Source organism: Mytilus californianus, unplaced genomic scaffold (genome assembly GCF_021869535.1).
Source record: "Mytilus californianus isolate M0D057914Y unplaced genomic scaffold, xbMytCali1.0.p SCAF_9, whole genome shotgun sequence".
Lineage (NCBI taxonomy): Eukaryota > Metazoa > Mollusca > Bivalvia > Mytilida > Mytilidae > Mytilus > Mytilus californianus.
The window spans coordinates 97,083,820-97,105,094 of NW_026262745.1; the positions used below are offsets into that span (position 1 = coordinate 97,083,820).

Genomic DNA, 21,275 nt, shown 5'->3' on the forward strand with positions numbered 1-21,275 from the left:
AAATCAACAAAGGACTACTAGCAGTTACTGACATGACAGCTCCAGACTTTTTTTTCTCCAGATTTTTTGCTTTGTACAGGTATTTCACATCCAATCTTTTATGTGAATATTCTGTACAAAGCAAAAAATCTGGAGAAAAAAAAGTCTGGAGCTGTCATGTCAGTAACTGCTAGTAGTCCTTTGTTGATTTCTGTAGCATTGTTTATTATAGCGTTGAACGTAAAAAATGTCTGCATGTTAAACTATACTTACGAATGATGTCCTTGAACCGATAATAAGATTAAGTAACTGTTTTGACTAGCTTGTGATATCGAAAACCCTGGTGTAATAATTTATCTAGCAACACTATTATTTGCGTTGCAAAATACTATACAACGTGTGTATGTATTATTACATACATGATATAGACATTTACCCATCTTATGATAAGCAAGTTATGACTAAAATAACAGGCAAAATACTCAAGATCAGTTTATTATGTAAGAAAGAAAACAAAACAAACCCTACTATATCACCGACTTTTACATGGATCAATAGTTTACCACCTTTATACGTGTGTGGATTTAATGCTTAGAGATAACCTAGTTTAAACTAACATGTGACAGGTATCGTCACTGTAGTCAATACAGGTAAATATATATAATCCGAAGTGGTTGTCTATGTTTGGTTGTTTTTAACCATTATTTTTGATTTTTGAAAGAGGAACAGTTAGGAATCAATAATTTACCAAAATAACCAGATATAAAACAATGGAATAACACGCATATAAACATAGATTAACCTGGTAAGATTTGGTAAACATTGGTATACTTCATTTTTAACTTGTGTTCACTGTTAAATATCTACATGTCCCTATGTTGATTAAACTTTGAAACAGACGGAATAATAAAGTATTTAATATTCAACCAAGTCAACTTAAAGAATATCATCAGCATGATCAAGTACTTGTAAATCAATATACCAAATGTAACTTGTAAAAGGTTAATTTCTATTTTTAGATTGTAACAAAACATTTACCTTATAGACTGGTTTGTTCATCACGACTAAGTAATAACATTAACAGGTGACTGTTGACCTATCTTTAGAAATTCAAAATGGCCCAAGCTGCAGCCTCCACTTGTGAAATATGTACTGGCGGACCAGGTGAATATTATTGTCAGCAGTGTGATCAATTATTTTGCGGAAGTTGTAAATTATCTCATTTACGCACAAAGTCTTGTAAAAACCACACATTTTCAAGTGGAACAAAAATTAACAAGGAAGAAAGGTTCCTTTGTACAGAACACGAAGAAATGTTCTTTTTCTACTGTCATGATTGTGGTACTCCTGTGTGTAGAATTTGCTCCGTAAAAAAACACAGTCGCCATTTAATGACAGACTTGGCTGAATCAACTGAGAAACTAAGATCTGAGCTAGTTAAGAATATTGAATCAAAAGTAGCAACCTCCAATGTAACCCTTACCGAAATTGAGAAAGATACAAAAGCCTACCGGGAGAAAGTCAAAGCTATCATCAAAACCATAACAGAGGAAGGGAAAAACTGGAAGAAACTCATTGATAAAAAAATAAATAGTCTGGTTAAGCTAGTACAAAATGGGGAACAAAAAGCATTACAAAGTATGTCTGTATTAACCACATTTAATAGGGAACTGTTAGAAAAATACCAGCAATTGCAAAACAATGTCAAAGAGATGGAAATAACAGCAGATGTATCTTTGGTACAAAAGCTGAAACAGATAAAAACTGATGTCGACAATATAGAAATAAAGCATATTCCCGTTACGCCTTCTGTGTCGTACATAAACCGAAAACCTTCCGTCACAGACATAGACACCCTATTTGGAGAGTTACAATTTCGGTAAGTTTCCTATTTATAAAACATTAGAAGTATAGTGTAGGGAGATAATTTTAAGGTGATCGTTGCCTTTTGTAAATACATAGTATTAACCATTTTTAAACTGTTTTTTTTTGTTGTTATAAGAAAACAGTAACATACTGAAGAATGAGCGTTAATATGACAACGACTTCTAAAGTGAAGGTATAAAATATCTGTAAAATAACAGTTGTATATGTTAATTAGTGATACTGCTTTCATTAAGAAAAGCTGCAGTCTGTTTCAAGCGAAACTGTATAAATGTTTGGACTGATATATTGAAAAAAAATGTATTTATTTCAAGATTACACATTCGTTACATAAGTGCATCAATGTTTGTGCTGTCCTGTGCTGTCTGTCGTTGATGGAAGATGTTCGTTGTTATTCTGCGGTTTGCATGTTGTGTCGACTTTTATATTATTTGTTTGTGCGTTGCTCTGTGATGAGTGGTTTTGCGTGTGTTTATGTTGTATTTCTTGTGTTGTTATTTTACCGATGTTTGTTTAACATTGCCATATAAGCGGGAGGTTTGGCTAAAAGAAGCTGTAACAAAATATATTTCTAGATTCTTATTATGATTAAGTAGCCTTATATATCCTCACATATTTAAGTAATTATACATCTACATCTTATTCGGTCTGAAATTTCCTCCTGACGATTAAGTAAAAAATGCACGTCGGACACATGCTACTTATATTTTTCTTTGTAATATGATTTCGTGGTGAAAATAATAATGTTGTTTGCAATTGTATTTACTCTGAGTTGTATAATTACGTAATTTTATCATTGTCAAACAAAAAAATATGTCCTTTAATTTGCGTGGCATCCTACACACGTATAGTTATATAACCCTCACATTTCTGTAATCTTTCCACGTATGACATGCATTTCGGATTTATGCCAATGTACTAATCTTAAACATGTATAATGTAGCATGTGTAGATTATAAAAAAAAATCAATGAGTTTAAATAATAATTTGCTGTAAATTAATTCAAGATTAGTCCACCTTATCAAAAAGTGATTTTGTGTTTTTTTTTTAGAGAAGGTCAATCATTCATGGAAAAAACTGACAACCAAGAAAGTTCCAGGTAATAATATGTATATATTTTTAAGCAAATAACATGTGAGTACACCAATTCAGTTGGACTGTCGAGATCCAATACCAGTGATTTATAAGTATAATACATTTATTATTCATTACAAATTAAATCAATGCAAAAACACAACCCAATTAATTTGTAGTCCAACATTCGATCATTAAAGGTCAATCAGAGATTGTGAAAAAAAAACAGTATTTTGATACCAAATGGAGGGTGTGGAGATATTTCAAGAATCGTTGACTTTCAAGATGCCATATACCAATAAAGAAATGTGGTAGGATTGCCAATGAGACAACTGTGTAACAAAGTTAAAAACAAATTGATGTTTGAGTGTCAATGAGACAGCTCTCTACACAGACCAAATGACACAAAAAGCTAACAACTATCAGTCACCGTGAGGCCTTCAACAATGAGATTACCCCATACCGTATAGCAGAATGGTGAATATTTATTAATAGAGAGGCGAATGAGACCAAACAGACATTCGAGCTCATAAGTCGAAATTAAACTGACAACGCCATGGCTGAACAAGAAAGATACCAACAGACAAACAACAGCACACACCTCTCATCTGCACGCTTTGCTAGTGCATGGTAAACTTATTATTTAAATGTTGTTATTTTATATTCTAAACCACGTTATTCTAATTGTTAACACAAACATTAAGAAGCATGCAATCATTAGTTACTAAACACATATATAGGTCAACCATACACAAGATCATTATATATATATATATATGTATATATATATAAACAAATCTAAATTGAAAACAACGTTCAAACCTATGATTGCGTTGGATAAAAACCGCAATTTTTATACGTGTGCATGCAAAACAAATTTCTTGGTAGAGGGGTCTAAATTCAGCACAAGCAACATTTTCCAAAAGACCAAAAAAGTGAAAAAAGTATATTTTAACAAAACGCATTTGACTAGCAGGTCGCACCACTGATGTTCTTAAACCCTGCTGACTGCCATTGGCGATTGCCAAATAAACGGATCACCAGATGTAACAAAATAGATCTTATTATTGATTTATTACCAAACAGAAAACAATAAATTTGCGGAAAAGATGGTATACCGCAAACATGAGGTGCAAACATGTGTACACCATATCCGGATTTCGACAATTAATGTCTCTTCAGTGATGTTAGGAATCGAAACTGTATTTGGAAAGCCATATCATATACCTCAATTTAGGATAGACTCTTGAATTTTGAAAGAGTCGAAATAGGATGAACGGATCATATAAACCCGAAGGCAAATATAATACAAGCCCAAACGAAAAATATAAACAAATCTAAATTGAAAACAACGTTCAAACCTATGATTGCGTTGGATAAAAACCACAATTTTTATACGTGTGCATGCAAAGCAAATTTCTTGGTAGAGGGGTCTAAATACAGCACAAACAACATTTCCCAAAAGACCAAAAAAGTGAAAAAGTATATTTTAACAAAACGCATTTGACTAGCAGGTCGCACAACTGGTGTTCTTAAACCCTGCTGACTGCCATTGGCGATTGCCAAATAAACGGATCACCAGATGTAACAACATGGATCTTATTATTGATTTATCACCAAACAGAAAACAATAAATTTGCGGAAAAGATATATATATAGTAAACGACTTGAACATTTATTATTGATTTCGGTGTATCCTCAAAACCTTTATCCAGAATTTTCAAATCTTTAACTTTAACTAAGGGATTGATTGAAAACCAGGTTGAATCCAACATTTTCTACATAAGAAAATGCCTTTATTTTGTCAGGTATATGACAGTTGTTATCCATTCGTTTGATGTGTTCAAGCTTTTGATTTTGTCATTTGCTTATGAACTTTCCGTTTAGAATTTTCCTCGAAGTTTGGTTTTGTTGTTATTCTACTTTACCTGAATATCTTGAAGGTGCATTTGACTCCACAAACAATTTGCAAATGAACATAAGATGAACAATGTTTGCATTTTGTTTAGGCTTTTCTATGATGAGTGCCTCTGGGAATATTAGTTATATAGCTAACCCTTTTAAAATAAAGTAGTGTTGTTGTTGTTTTTGTTGTTGTTGTTGTTGTTGTTGTTGTAGTTGTTGAACGTTCTTTGAGTTGGAACTCAGTTTCTCAGCAGTCTATTTCTGTCTATATTGATTATTTTTTGAAAGGTAGGTAATATAGCATGCACCCCGTCCGATGATAGTCATAAACATTTACAAAAGAAAAAAGAGTATGAATAAAATGAGATAAGGTTCATAATTTATTCAACAACATATTGCGCAACAATTGGTCTTTGTATTTGTCTACAGACTACAATATCCAAAGCTATCAGTCTCTTGGAGTAAAAAACAACAGTTTGGACTCAAGTATAATACTTATAAATTTAGTTCCTATTTCTATATGGTATGCATTTTTCTTTTAACCAAAGAATAAAATTCGAATCTTTATATATTATTAGAAATTAATTCGTTGATAATACAGTCATTGTGATAATATCAATACCCTACAAGAGCTTATGAGATCATCCCCGTTTCTTTAGGTGTTTGCATCGCTCAGTCTTTATTATTCAATTTTGTGTTTTATATACAGCTGTTTGTCTTTTGATTGTGTTTTGATTTTGTGTGATGCCGCGACATTGTCAATTTATTTTTTGCTTTTGAGGTTGAAATTACCTTTAGTATCTTTGTCTTACTTTTATCCGAGTTTTGAAGTTTTAAATCAAAACATGTTGACACACCTTCTTGGTTTATGTCTTTTCCTCGTCGTTTTTTTGCAAATACCTGTAGGTTGTTAATAATGAGGAGTAAACTCAATTTAATCATATTTTAGGCCACCATCAGTGCACAAGAGGTACAAATACATATGCACATGCTGCAAGTAAGTAAAATATTTGTCACATAGAAATTGTTGTTTCTATAGTTGTCTGAGTTGTGGTTACTGGCTTGTTGTACATGTCATTTCCAGTATGTTTGTAAATATGAAATCAATACAGTAGCATTTGTCATTGCATACATTATCATTTGTTATGACATAATAGTACATATTATAAATGTTTGAGTTTATATAAAAATTAAAACTGATTCCTAGTCATCATAATAACAATAAATTTAGACATTTACATATATCAATGTATATTAAGGGAAAGTGACAATTAAGTCTAATATTTTCAAACAAACACATACATAGGATATTTTCTATGAGCATAAAAGGAACATTGACAAAATGGTCTACAGTGCTCAGATATTCGTGAATAAAAATATATACCAGTGTGAAAAAGTTGAACAAATGATATAAATCTAAGAGTAGTATTTAAATTGGATATTACCGAACATCAACAAATAGTAAACACATAATGTAATAAGGAAAACAGAAAATGGAACCCGTTGAATTTTTAAACAAAAAAGCTTTTGATAATGTATCCCAAGTTGATAATTTCGAATAGATATAAGGAGATGTGGTATAAGTGCCAATGAGACAACTCTCCATCCAAGTCACAATTTGTAAAAAGTAAACCATTATAGGTAAAAGTACGTCCTGCAAAAAGCTATAAGGGTCACCAACATGATTAGTCAAGTTAGATATGTGCCAAATATGCTCAGGTTGTTAAGTAGTTGTTTTTGACTAGCAATAAACAGCAACATACTGAATTGACTGAATAGCTAATGAACAGTATTATATGGACTGCAAGCCATATTTCCGAGATAATTTTCTAAGTTATAACATAAATATGATCATGACTAAAACTTTTAGGTTTAAAATTGAGAATGGAAATGGGGAATGTGTCAAAGAGACAACAACCCGACCATAGAGCAGACAACAGCCGAAGGCCACCAATGGGTCTTCAATGCAGCGAGAAACTCCCGCACCCGTAGGCGTCCTTCAGCTGGCCCCTAAACAAATATGTATACTAGTTCAGTGATAATGGACGTCATACTAAACTCCAAATTATACACAAGAAACCAAAATTAAAAATGATACAAGACTAACAAAGGCCAGAGGCTCCTGACTTGGGACAGGCGCAAAAATGCGGCGGGGTTAAACATGTTTTTTGAGATATCAACCCTCCCCCTATACCTCTAGCCAATGTAGAAAAAACAAACGTACAACAGTACGCACAGTAAAACTCAGTTTAAGAGAAGTCCGATTCCGATGTCAGAATAGGAAACAAAAGAAAAAAAAAAAATGACAATAATACATAAATAACAACAGACTACTAGCAGTTACTGACATGCCAGCTCCAGACCTCAATTAAACTGATTGAAAGAATATGTCTTCATCATATGAATATCAGGCACAATCCCTCCTGTTAAGGATTTAGTATTATACCATCATAAAATATATGAGAAGAACATTACCCGTGTCATGCCAACAACTGGTTTTAGAATAAATATGTTTAATTCCGATGCAAAGACCCTATAAGTGAATCAATATTAAAGCCAAAATATGCAATCTTTAATGACCTGAAAACAGTATCGTAATTATATCCCTTCTTAATAAGTCTGTTTGTATATTTAAGACGATGTTACTATGAACTTGACCGTAGAAGAATGAAAATCATGTAGTAGAGTACAAAAAAAGACAATACATGCAACTCTTTATAATGCATAAAAACATCCAGAAATTGTCATCTGTGTCCGATGATGTGCTTTTTTTTATAATGAGCAATGTATTCATATTCATAATATTATCATCCTTATCCGGACAGAGGCGATATGTTCTTGTTGCTGCGTCACTCAAGAGTATACAATACAGTTATGATTCGACGGTGATTTTTTTAACGACAGTTTGCAAAAAAGCTATTTTACACCTAGCTAATTCAAATATGTAATAAACAAATATTAAGCCAGAATGTAATTACTATTTTAAAAATTCAGATACTTTTTATAAATTAAAGCCATGTTTCGTTAATATTTTCGACTGTTTAAAGACACGTGCTACAAGTGAATCAACACCTATCATTTTTTCTTATAAAAAAGGAAAAATGAGCACGTTTAAGACATGTAAAATTTAATCACGACTCCTGATTTTACCAGTAATTTAACAGGTAAAACGAATTATACTAAATCTTCCGAGCCTCTGGACTGTTCCACGGACAATGTCGTGTACGGAATTGAATGTACTTTGTGTGGACTACTTTATGTTGGTGAAACTCGACAAACTTTGCGTAAAAGGATGAATCAACACCGGTCTGATAATAAAGATCCGCAATTAAGGGTTCTTTAAAACCATTTTAATCAACCGGACCATGATCCTTCTTAGTCTATGGAAGTACGCATCATCGAGAATATTTATCACCACACAAATAGCCCTGTACTAAGTACTTCTTTCCGAAAAGATAGCGAAAAATTCTGGATAAGGGAATTAGGTACTGCAATGCCATATGGTTGCAATGATAATGTCAAAGGAGTAGGAAATTTTTCAAGTCCAGCCTGCAGTGATGTTAATGTAATGAGTTTATTTAACACTACCTTACGAAACCAACGTAGTCATGGGCAAAAACGTACGCAGGTAGGTTAATGCGGGATTTTATTAATTTTCTAGGCATCCCCCCTTTTTTATTTATTTTTTATTTTGAAAGAAAAATAACTGATTCCAGATTTGTTTATGTGGTACACATTGGTGATACGTCTACCAAGAAAATATTTTCTGCTGTCACACGTGGTGTCTAAGTCGTCACGTGATTTTACGATATGACTAATTTCCCATATGATTTAGCCTGTAGAACAAGTTCCTATACTAAAAATGTCGCCATGAAATTTCACTGTATGGTAAAAGATACCTTTTACTCCATAAAAACTGCTGATCGCTCACTGATAAATGTTTCCCTTTATTTTAACAACATTAAAACCAGGAATTCACGTCCGTTGTTAAAATACCTCTATTTTCATTTTAACCAAAAATTAATACAAGCGTTCAGCAATTTTCAATAAGCTGACTAATTCTTCTATAAACAACTCAAAGGATTTGAAATAATATTGCCGTTGGTAACTTGTTCTACTCGTTTGTTTGTTGTCCGCATATACCGTCTGAAATGACGCCCATTGCATAAACGCTTTACTGATCGCGGATGGGAGGTAATCGAGGTAAAACATTCCAAAGTTGCGTTTACGGGAATTTCATAAATGAAAGATAAAAACATTCTTGCGCTGTTGTTTCTGATTATATCATGCACGCATATTTAGAAAATCACGCATATATGGCAATCAATAACATTCGTTAATTATTAAAAAATACCATGCCCTTAAATAAGTACGTTTTGAAAAAAAGGGGGTGGGTGTTTCATCTTCAATATTTCACACACAATGTGAGATCTTCAATATTTCACACACAATGTGAGCATTCTTTCTTGAATATACAATTTAAAGGATTTGTATGGGTTATGCATAGTTTTAAATTTGTGTCATACTGTTGAGATACCATTCTGATGTGTTTTATAGTTTAAAATGTCAAAAAGTATTAAAGTCTATATGTAGAAGGTGTTGATCAATTCCTTTCTTACTGACTTAAAAAAAGAAGCTATTTCAAGGGTCCTCAATTATCAATTTCCTGGTTAAGTCTTAAAATTTATAACAATAATAATAAATATTGTGCACATTATGAATGAATTTTCTTGTAAAAACCCAGTCATTCTGCAAATGAAGGGTTTATTAAAATCAGAGACATTATAAGTCATATAATACATGATATTTCTCTATTAAAATGTGTAAGTTGACCTCAAGAAATCAAATCTGCTGTGAGAAATATGTACCATTCATTATCCCCTGTAACTGCTGAATAAGAGACAGTGATAAAGCCCAAAAAATATTAAAAAATTTATTTCTTTAACTGCTGAATCCATTTGTCCGAGTTTAAAACTTACTTAACTTCTAACACTAAATAAAAAAAGTACATCAAGTACTAGTAGTTAGCCCAAAAATTTAAAAAGGATGATAAAAGAAAACTAATAGCATAAAATATTAAAGAGAATTTCTAAAACATTTATTTATCTTTATATACATGTACATAAATGTGTACTTTCACTAAAAACTTGCATGTTTCATAATACTCATTGTATTATGATGTTTATGTATCTTGCCAGACATGGGTAAATAAATAATGTCTATACAATGATTTGTAATAAATCTTTTGATTTTTTAAAATCATAATAAAGTATAAATGAATGGTAAAATAGTAAATGTCTATTTAAATGTTTTATAAAGATGTCTGATGAATCTTCATATATTTCTGATCTAAATAATGCCTCACACTTTATTTTGAAAATATCAAATCCTGCTACACTAATTTCTTTCATTCAATAAATCCAAATCACATTCAAACCTTTGAAATGTCTCTGTCTTACATGTTCCAGAATCAAATTGGTTGTTGGTTCCTTGTTTGATATCCATTTGTTGTAATACTAAACAGTGTTTGCCTTCAATGTTTTTCAACTGGTTAATTTTAAATTCACTTTTTTGTATCCACAAATCAGCTTTACACATTGTTATTTAATGCTATCAGTCTGTTTTGACATCTTAGTAATAAATGTCATAAATAGTCATAAACATTTCATTTCTCACAGATTTTAAATCATCACAATATTATAACATGTTTTATGTGACAATTTCCTTTGTATGTAAATCCTCACAAGAAACAAGTACACAGTATTTTCCTCTGATTTTATTTTTATTTCTCTGTCTTCTATGTTCCAGAAACACTATTGTTCAACTTATTGATATTCATTTGTTGTCATACTGAAAATTGCATTATTCCTCAATTTTCCTTTAATTCACATGTAACATGTCATGAATTATCTTATACACAGCTCAGTAATCAGTCTTCTTTGATATATATTAAAAACTAATTCTCACATATATATTTTCTATCATTTCTCTTTTCATGCATAGATCCAGAATCATCTCTGTAGTTTTTATATGATACACAATTTCCTTTTGCTGCATTTTCAAAATCAAGGAAGTGCAGTCTTTTTCTCTCTCAGTTTCATTGTGTGGTATAATACCATTGCTTACAAGTCATCAAAGTGCTGAAAATAGAATTTTAAACAATATTTGGATAACATATACTTGATATATGAGGGTGTGGAGTTTACATAATGGAGAATAATGGACCAAAAAATTTATAATAAGAATAGAGAATAATGAGGTGCTAAAATATAAAGAATAGAGAATAATGGGCAAAATGTATAAAGATTAGAGAGAAATGGCCTAAAAAATTAAAGTATACAGAAATGAAGGACCCCATCAAGACCCTCATATATGATCTGATACAAAATAGTAAGTTTAATTCTATCTTCCTATAAAATAGCATAACAGTTAACTTCGATGTAACCTTTAAGTTAAAAATACATTTCCAAATTAAAAAGTTTCTTTAAAATAACAATATATATTATATAGTTTAAACTACATAATACTAAAAATGATACTTTCTGAGACATAATCACTGATTAACAAATATGCTTATTTATATTACTTCATCTGCACTGACTGAATGAAACTGAGGGAAGCAGTTATTTACACACAAAACAATATAATAATATCAATGCTTACATTTTGGAGACCTCTTGTTTGGCATTGTGGAAACTATGTTTTCTCTGGTTATTAGAAATTTCATTCTAATGTGTAGTGATAATCTTTCTACAAAAGAAGAAGATAACTTTACAATCATAACTGGAAATTTTCAAGCCCATAACACTCTAAATAGTTGAAAAGTGTCTTTTGATAAACAAAAGTGTCCTCCTAATCTGTACTCGACATCATAGTTACAACAGACAGAACTCATGTCAATTTTGATAGTTAATCAATATAATAATAATATGTTTATATCATCTTTTTAAAGTGCAATAAATCAATAAATCAAATGTGCTCTATGTATGAACACAAAAAGTGATGAAATAAAATGTTAATATGAGATTTTAAAACATGAATGAAATTAATATTGTTTTTGAAAAATGGTCACATCATACTAAATAATTATAAAAGCTAGTTATTTTTATATATCAAATTCGTACTTATAATGATAATTTACTAAATTTAGACAAGCTATTGGCATGACTGCACACACTGTGCCATGATGCAGTTAAAAAATGCACATTTTTTACCATGCTCTCTTTTTCTTTCTTTGACCCCCTTCTTTGTATTTGTAATATGTAAATGATTATACAAATCAAATACCTAAGAGAAAATGGGACATATTCATGATGCTTAAAGAGTAATTTGAAGATTTATGCTCAAAATATATGGAAGTGTTTTCCTCCATAATAATATGATCTAATATGACCATGGCATGTCAGTCTGACAGCACTTTTTCATAAGCACCCACATTATTTTAACACTAGTAAAGTAATTTTGACTTGCCTAAAATTATACTTTCTATAAACACTGCCTTTCGTCATTGCCGTTTTTTAAATAGCCAGAAAAACGCCAAATGTGAAAATTAACACCCCTTTTTTAAAGAAAGGTACATTTTGATCTAGATGTATCAATGAAATGAAATATACGGCCTTTGGCAGTAAAAGAATATGATAATTTAAAACAAACTTACCTCAATAATAATTAACAATATCCATCTTTGAAACGTGTGTTTACGTGATAAGACACTCATGACAAGGTGCCAGATCAGCTGATGATCACGAAGTATGACGTGCTGTGCAAGCCCAACCTTGACGTTGATGGAATGATCTAGCCAATCAGATTCCGCGTAGTTTGTTAAATGACGTTAGATTTAGATTTCGATGCACACACCGATATTCAGTGCCATTTTTTTTAAAAGTACATTAACCTACCTGCGTAACCATCGGCCTAATGTAAAAAAGTCTTCCAAATCTAGATCGCCCTCTGGGAGCTTTGATGACCTTCTTTCTCATCTTTATCATCCGCTAGGGTTGCATTACATTAGAACTATCCTTTTTTCACTGCCTGTTAATTTTCTAAAATGTTTGAGAGATTATACACTTGACAAAGGATGCATCAATACATTTTCTCCAATATACAGACTAGTCAGTATAATTTGTCATGTAGCTCTTTTCCGTCTTTTCAAACCAGTAAGATCGGAAAATTTACATGAGGAAAAGAGAAAATATCTTCCTGTTCGCTTTACCAATAGAGGAATTGATGCAATCAACATTTGCAACGTTCTACATCACAAGGAGGTAACATCTAAAATTCCTATTTATTTTCAAAATCAGTCTGTTCCTATTGTATCCTACAGTTACACCAAAACCATTGCACCCAAAGTATTTAACTATAAACAGGCATTGCAGGGCCTTGATTTAGAACAATACCTAAAAAACGTTCTGACATGTGACTGTTCCCACTCGCCTTATAATTACAGCCCCTCTGACCATGTTACTACTGGGGATCTAAACATAATTTAACATGAAAATCTCCGAAAGGTGATTTCTCATGGTCCTAAGTTTAGAGAACCCTAACATCTCAAATGGAACCATAACTTCAAAATAATTATGGATTCTATTGAGGATTACGCCAGAGCATGTGCTTAACGAGAAGAAGTTGAACTGGACACTTTGTCAGAATGGGTCAAAACAATCAGGTCTCTGATAAAACGTCGCATTCATAAGTTGAAAAACTATGTGAATGATTGACCAAAGTCCGTTTTCAGAGACAAAGAGGCTGTGTAATGTTTATCATCTCTTCATGATAAGTATAGTGTTGTTACTGCGGACAAAGCTTCAAATAATATTGTCTTTGTATGTAAATCGTATTACTACGAATGTCTTGTAAAAGAATTAGGAATAAATGAGCACTCAGGTAATCCCACATACAAAGACATATCATTTGACAAGGATGAGATTTTGGCGAATCATAAGTCCTTCATGGCTTCAATGAACATTGCATTGAACAACAAATCGGAGGACTTACCTTGTTTTTATTGGATACCTAAGCTTCACAAAACCCCGTACAAACAACGGTACATTGCCGGCTCATCTGCATGTTCCACTAAAGAATTGTCCATTACATTGACTGAAATTCTGGCCGCAGTGAAACGGGTTTTTCAGAAATACTGTGAAACTGTTTACTCGCGTAGTGGTATTAACCATATGTAGATTCTTAAAAAATCAAAAAATCTTTTAAAATCAAAGGCAGATAATGATCCTGAATTTGATAGGACACTTTGAAGGTTTTTTTACTTAGAAAATAGGGCCTGTGATCTCATATGGTCAATTTGGTATTTATAAAGTATTTCTGAAAATGATGATTCGCTCATCGAATTTTAACCATTTATATCGTTTGATGTTACCGAAATGAGGAAAAGTTTTTCCTATTTAACTCATATAAATAATTGTGATTTCGGTTATTTCAATGTAGTTAACGAAAAACAAGAACTTAAGGTTCGTCACTCCCAGATGTTATATTGAAAGTTTAAAGACCATTAACACATAAGTCTTTGACAGAAGATTAAGAAAATTAAAATGGTGGAATATTTTTACACCCCAGCTACCTTAAAAGTATCTGTTTATTATTTTTTAAACTCTGTTAGTTATGTGTCTGTTGTACTGTATTATTATTTAATATTTTCATTTGCATTTCGTTTCAGGAGAGAACAAATATTAACGTTAGTATATGATTTGTTTAAATGAATAATGATAGAAAGCATTCATAACAGTAGTCCATATTAACTTATTTTGAAACGGAAAACATATCGACGTGTGAATCTTACATATTGTCTATAAAAACAGTCGAAAACAGAGTTACTTTTGATATAAGAAGATATTGTATAAGTGTCAAAGACACAGCGCTCCCTCTGAGTCACACTGTATAAAACAAGTGTAGGTCAAAGAACGGCCTTCTAAACAGAGCATTGGCTCATATCAAACATCAAGCTATAAAGAGACGTAACTGACTAGTGTAAAACAATTAAAAAAAGAACACCAACGGTCTAATTGATACAAAAAACGAAAAACGAATAACGCTTATGAACCACACCAACAAACCACAACCACTGAACCACAGGCTTCTGACTTAGGACATGTGCATACAAATGCAGCGGGTTTTAATGTTTTAAAATCACCAACCTTCATCCTAACCTGAAATAGTAGTGTAACATTAGGGCAGAAAACGACTCACTATAAATTAATAATTAAAGACATTGTTTTTACGTGAGAGGAGAAGGAGTGATTAGTGTACGATAAAACATGATTTGTTTACAGTACAAAGATATTTCTAGCAGAGAAAGGCGCATTTTTATTAAAACAAACTAGTTGTTCATTATCACGATGACTCTTAACTTTTCGTTAAACGTCGCATGATGAAATACTCGAATCAAGCTTTCATTTCAATTTTGTTGATTTCACCTGCGTATGACGTTTAGTCCCCGAGGGTATCATCAGCTCAGTAGTCAGTACTTCGGTAGTGACATGATTTATAACAAACTTTTCTAAAATTGCCCGTTTATAAATTTTGAAATTATAAAGAAACTTAGGTTTTAACTCCCTCAGGCAAAGTTGACCTTAGATGGATTTGGCTATTTGTTTTAGGTATTTTTGTCATATAGCTCTTCAACTGTTTCGGTACTTATACATCCCTCGGATTTCAAATGTTTGGCTTTGGGCGTTCCTGATGAAGGTTAATCCAGAAAAGAGCTTCGGACGCATGAAATTATTAAACGTGTTGTTTTCAATTTTTTACATCACTGGGTCGATACCTCTGCTGGTGGACTATCAGTCCCCGAGGGTATCATCAGCTCAGTAGTCAGTACTTCGGTACTGACATGATTTATAACAAACTTTTCTAAAATTGCCCGTTTATAAATTTTGAAATTATGAAGAAACTAAGGTTTCAACTCCCTCAGGCAAAGTTGATCTTAGATGGATTTGGCTATTTGTTTTAGGTATTTTTGTCATATAGCTCTTCAACTGTTTCGGTACTTATACATCCCTCGGATTTCAAATGTTTGTCTTCGAGCGTTCCTGATGAAGGTAAATCCAGAAAAGCTCTTCGGACGCATGAAATTATTAAACGTGTTGTTTTCATTTTTTTCAAGATAAAATACACAACTATATTTAGTAAACAAAAACTGTGCGTTTTCATTTCCCTTCCCTTTTAATTCTTTCAATTTTTAATTCTTATTAAAATAATTAGATATCTGGGCGATAAGTGCTCGAAGCAATCGAAAATCAAAAATGACAACACATTGGTCAAAATTAAAACGACGAAAAAACATTCAAAATAGAATATGTACAGGAACAAAATAATTCCCCCTTTGTTTGAATTGTAGTGTTATTTGGACATGACATAACACACTTTATAACATCAATGATTTAGTGGTGTGTTTCCAAAATATTAATATTTGAATATTAAGTAAAAGGATAGACTTAAGTGGAAAGACTTCTTGTGAAATTTTCTTTTAATATTGAATTGAACCGTTATTCCAGTGATATTTCTAAAGGACAAAACAAAAATGCAAACACATGCGACTATTCAATCATACAAACTCATTAAGAAAAAACGTATGTGAATTCATTTTGCAGTAAGGAGCCTGAAACACACAGGATGAACATGTATGTATTAACGTTTTAATTCTTCTTCATTGTTTAAACATCAGTAACCCAATAGGTAATAGTACATATTTCAAAGCACATTAAGTTCTATAAATGTGTTTCTCTAATTCTTCGTCAATTTATTCCTTTCGGTACCCATTGTATGAAAAAAATTTAATGAACGTGTGGTTCGTTTGATCTCAGTTCTTCATTGGTTAAAATCCGATTATGACGTCGAATTTTCTTGCTTTCCTCTGAATTTCCTATTGTGACGGCATGAAAAAAGGCGACCATGCCTGATGACGTCACATAGAAAGAACACATCTTTTTGCAGATCATTCGAAAAGAAGGAATAAATTTGCCTGCGTATTGTTTGAAAATCATTAGAGAAACAGATTCCACCACCAAATCTCGTGTAATACGATATTTATCCACTCTCGACAGTTAAATTTTAAATATTCAAAACGCTCGGCGAGCCTTGCGTTTTAAATTTGAAAATTTAACTGTCTCGAGTGGATAAATATCGTATCACACTCGATGCAGTGGTAGAATCTATATTTCTCTAACTATAAGTTATTTTATATAAGAATGAAAGATAAAAAAATATACTGAATTTGCGCTAAATATCATAAAGAAATTGCCATATATTGTGAGGTCTTTATCTGTTTAAAAGCTGCTGAATTTGTAATGATTTGAGTTGTTTGGTCTTGTTTATATAGCGATGACATGTCATATATCAGCTACATTTACATAATCATAATTCACAAAAACTAATAATTTCCACTTCAATACAGCTTGTGTCTAACGTTTAGAAATAATATGTCTAAAATCACAGTAACTATAAACGCTTATCAATATATATTCTCATTATGCAACAAGTTATAATACCCTTACCAGACAAGGTTTTCGGAAAAAATAAAGAAATCTTAAAAAAAAATTTGGTGATCGTAAAATCTGCAATGCTATTAATTCATACGATATACCTATTTATTATCTTCCTGATAGAAGTTGTATCTTTCATTTTTATAAATCAGATTTCAACTATGATATTCTGCCCAAAATAACGGAACTAAGAACATTATTTGTTTATTTTACATAAATTCAAAAGAGAATATTCATACTTTCAAGTAAGTTTTAAATGTAAAAGAGACTGAGCACATAATACAAACAGCACCACTCTAAATCAACGATAATTAGTGATCATAAATAGCTACGGCAAGTTTCATTGTTCATTTTTTGAAATGCTTGCATTTTTTGTTCATCGTTAGTGATTAAGATTATTAGTGAATAATTATATAAGTCACAGTGTTTTTTAAGCTATCATTTTTTCTCATCTCATATTTTAGCGGTCGAGGTTTGGTAATGTAAGTATCACTAAAAAAAAAACAATAACAAAAAAAAAACAATACAACTTCCATCTCACTTCAATCAGTTGTCCTTGAGACCAAAAACAAGCAATATTTAATAATGAGCAATCAAACCATAGGCCAATATTTTGTTTGGTCTTTTTTATATACTAAAAGCTACCCTCAAAAGTGGTAATTTGACGTACAACGATCTTCCAGAAACGTGACATAATATGCAAAAAGAAAGAAGATACCAAAGGAAGTAATCATAAGTAAAATATTTTGACTACTTTGAAAACAGTCAAAAAGTTATAAACAATCGTGAATGAGAGATTACCAAATTCTTATAAAATAAAGGCAGCCACATACATGTACACATAAAGAAAAATGCAAACCTTAGTTATGTTTTTTTTTTTGTGGCAAAAACCAAACCACCTGCTTTAATTAACTCCAAATTTGCATAGCTTTATCAATATATTTGTCCTGGCTTTTTTTATTTATGCATATTTATCATAATTATTTGTATCAAATCTTTATACGGCCTATGAAAAGTTGAGAACATTATTCACATTCGTAGTCGTACATCAAGGGAGAAAAATGAAATGATGAAAATTGAAAACAGATGACAGCAGAATAATGATAATACTGAAATTGTGTTAAACTGTACTGAAGGTCAAGGGTAAATACGTTTTTGTTAAACAATGATTGATTGTTGTATCGATAATGTATCCATGAGTAAATTGCCATGGTCAGCTTAAAAGTAGCGTATAATTTTTTTCATAGCTGTTTAAAAATACCTATAATAGTAGATATATTCATTAGGTTTATTGCTGTTTAATATACATCTCTCCTGATATGAACGATGGTACATGTGTTCATAGTAAAATCAAAAATATGTTTTTCACGGGTTTTCTTTGTGTTATCATCTTTTTTACAGCGAGTGCAATAACAGCAAATGTTTCCTGTAAGTACATATATTTGTCCAATTTCACTATAAACCGAAACACATTTCCACTGCAAAAGAGTACAAAAAACATACTCACCAATAGAAACAAACAATTCGAATGACATTGCCTACAAAAACAGGTCAGATGTTTAAGTAGTTGTATCTTTAGTGAATGTAAAGAACGATATAATGTGATGTTGTGATGGCTAGTGTTTTACCATTCCCTTCTTTCTTGACAACAAACCAGCGACAGTCTGAAATTGGCAGTATTTATACTAGATTATTACTAGTAGTTATCCGAATAACTTAATGCAATGGGTCTATATTTACTCTTTTAACCTGTCAAGAATAGGTAACTTACAAATGTAAATTGATTAGTACAAGGTATAGACAGGCTACAGTAAAAAAATATCGATTTATGTTCCGACCGATCTAAAGTATGTTGTTAGGTTTTATTTGTACATTTATCTATACGGCATATAGACCTAATACTCTTTTTGTTTTACTTGCCAAGAACGTTCAATATATTTAATTGTGTTTAAATGTTCATGTTTAAATGTATTTAAAATTTTGCGGGTAAAAAAAATAAATTTCAATATTATTCAAGTACAGACACAAAAGGGTATTTGGTATCAAGCATTGCGACATTATCACTATACCATAAGAATGATAGAACATTTGAATTCCAACTTCTGTCAAAATTTAATGCATATCGTCCATGATTTTAAAATAACAAGCATTGTATAAGTAATTTCTTTTTGGCATTGGTTGATTTTATAAACTATTTTCATAAATTTCGAGTTCAGTATGTTTATGTTTTAATGTATTTTCATATGCTACTGAAGCTACAAGATGTCATCTTGGCATACTTTTAAAGACGAAGCACAGAACCCAAATACCTAAAGATTGTATGGTTGCTTGTATACAAAGTGAGTCAACATCAATAAAGGTCATCAAATGAAACGGCTGACCTTTTTAGATTTATTTTTTACTAGACTATTTAACATGTTTAAAACAAATGTAGTGTCAGCCTTAAAATATCGTATAATATTTTCTTCATTCAGACACATTAAAGCATAAGTAATAGCACACACATTTAGGCCGCAAACGTACGCATTAACATGATCAAAATGATCAAAATGATGCCGTTATGATGATTTTATATTTATATAAAAAAATATGTATATGTGTAGCCATAGTTTGATTATGTTTATATTAAAATTTGTCAAATTCAACGAAAAAATGAACGCACAATATAAAAAACCACAAAAAAACCACAAGACGAACACATTAAAGAATAGGTCAGCTACAATGATATTCACAACCAATCAAGCTTGATGAACATATTAAGTTACATTGTTCATATATTTACACGTAGTTAGACACTTTGTCAAAATCATTCGTATTCACAAATTGTTGTTTTATCAAAAAACTCGAACTTGCATTTTGAAGTGCAAATTTATTCAATCCTCGTTTGGTTGTTTCTAATAGACAAGAAATCATGCATTTTTTTGTGTTCATTTTATAATAACAATTAGATTTCCTAAAGGAAATCTGAATTACTTTCTGTATTAAAAAGGGAACACAAATGTTATGTTAAAATATTCAGAGTATTCATTTAATTTTGTAAAATAGTGTTTAAGATTCAAATTTGTTATTACCTTTATATGTACTTTATCCTTTACAGCAGGTGTTAAGTATAAAAAAAATATAAAACATCTCCTATTATAATTGATCGGAAAAAAAGACTGTTAAACTATAATTAGAAAAGCTAAAAGCTATAAAATGCAGAATTACCATCTGTAAGCTTCATTAATAAAGGAAATTTGTATCTCTTAAAATGAATAATGGAATTACAGTTTAATGATATTTCTATAATGTATTGTAGTGTGTTCCCTTCCTGGTAATAATCTTATAGTTATAGTTTAAAGTCAGTATGTTCTAATAAAAAAACAACGACAGTGGATAGGTAAAAGATCATTCAGCTTTGAGAAGCATATGCAGATAACATGGACAGGTGTTATTTTGTTTATTGAACATTGTAGTGTAAACATATTTTTGTATTGTGTTTATAAATGTCATGTGAAGTATAAGTATTTAGAGAAGAAAAAGACATAGTTATTTATGTTTTTGTGATTTGTATTGTTGTATCCATACTGGCATAGCATAAAAGTATACGTGTCGCTGTCATGTTTCGTGGTTTTTGTCAGGTTATGTCTTACATGGATCTTTCATCTCAACTGTAAACTGTTAAATGCAATAGGAGTTTGTTTTGTGGTAGTCATTGTCAGATAAACATTGCAGACTAGAATTGTCACTTGTGAAATTGAATAAAGTTTTTTTTCATTTTACAGTGTTTCTAGTTAACTTTCAATAATTTGACATTTTGAAAATCTTATCAAAGGTGAAACCAAAAACCATAAGTTGAAAATTAACAATTTCAAGCATTAAACAAAATAATTGTATTAAAACACCACACTCACTATTAATGATTGAGAAAAACGTACTAAATCACAAACTGATGGTCAG

General features: G+C 31.2%; 1 protein-coding gene across 3 annotated transcripts; it reads left to right on the forward strand.

The window, feature by feature from the left end:
* The first annotated feature begins 591 nt into the window (after positions 1 to 591).
* LOC127714548 (E3 ubiquitin-protein ligase TRIM36-like) lies at positions 592 to 21,097 on the forward strand. Of its 3 annotated transcripts, none has more exons than XM_052220628.1 (10): positions 592 to 629; positions 999 to 1,858; positions 2,915 to 2,962; positions 5,792 to 5,839; positions 14,513 to 14,530; positions 16,446 to 16,475; positions 17,801 to 17,818; positions 18,738 to 18,764; positions 19,592 to 19,675; positions 20,635 to 21,097. In XM_052220628.1, the coding sequence occupies exons 2-9, from the start codon at positions 1,095 to 1,097 to the stop codon at positions 19,647 to 19,649; spliced, it is 1,011 nt and encodes a 336-aa protein (XP_052076588.1). In that variant the 5' UTR covers positions 592 to 629; positions 999 to 1,094; the 3' UTR covers positions 19,650 to 19,675; positions 20,635 to 21,097. The 3 variants fall into 3 exon arrangements, with proteins under 3 accessions (XP_052076588.1, XP_052076587.1, XP_052076589.1); XM_052220627.1 differs by lacking the exon at positions 592 to 629 and adding an exon at positions 636 to 784; XM_052220629.1 differs by lacking the exons at positions 592 to 629; positions 17,801 to 17,818 and adding an exon at positions 636 to 784.
* Positions 21,098 to 21,275: the final 178 nt, after the last annotated feature.

What these genes read in the sequence shown, in the direction of transcription:
- LOC127714548 (XM_052220628.1), top strand. Translation starts at nt 1,095, where the DNA reads ATGGCCCAAGCTGCAGCCTCCACTTGTGAAATATGTACTGGCGGACCA. An exon ending in TTTGGAGAGTTACAATTTCG is followed by an intron (nt 1,859 to 2,914) that starts GTAAGTTTCCTA and finishes TTTTTTTTTTAG; the next exon opens with AGAAGGTCAATCATTCATGG. An exon ending in GACAACCAAGAAAGTTCCAG is followed by an intron (nt 2,963 to 5,791) that starts GTAATAATATGT and finishes ATCATATTTTAG; the next exon opens with GCCACCATCAGTGCACAAGA.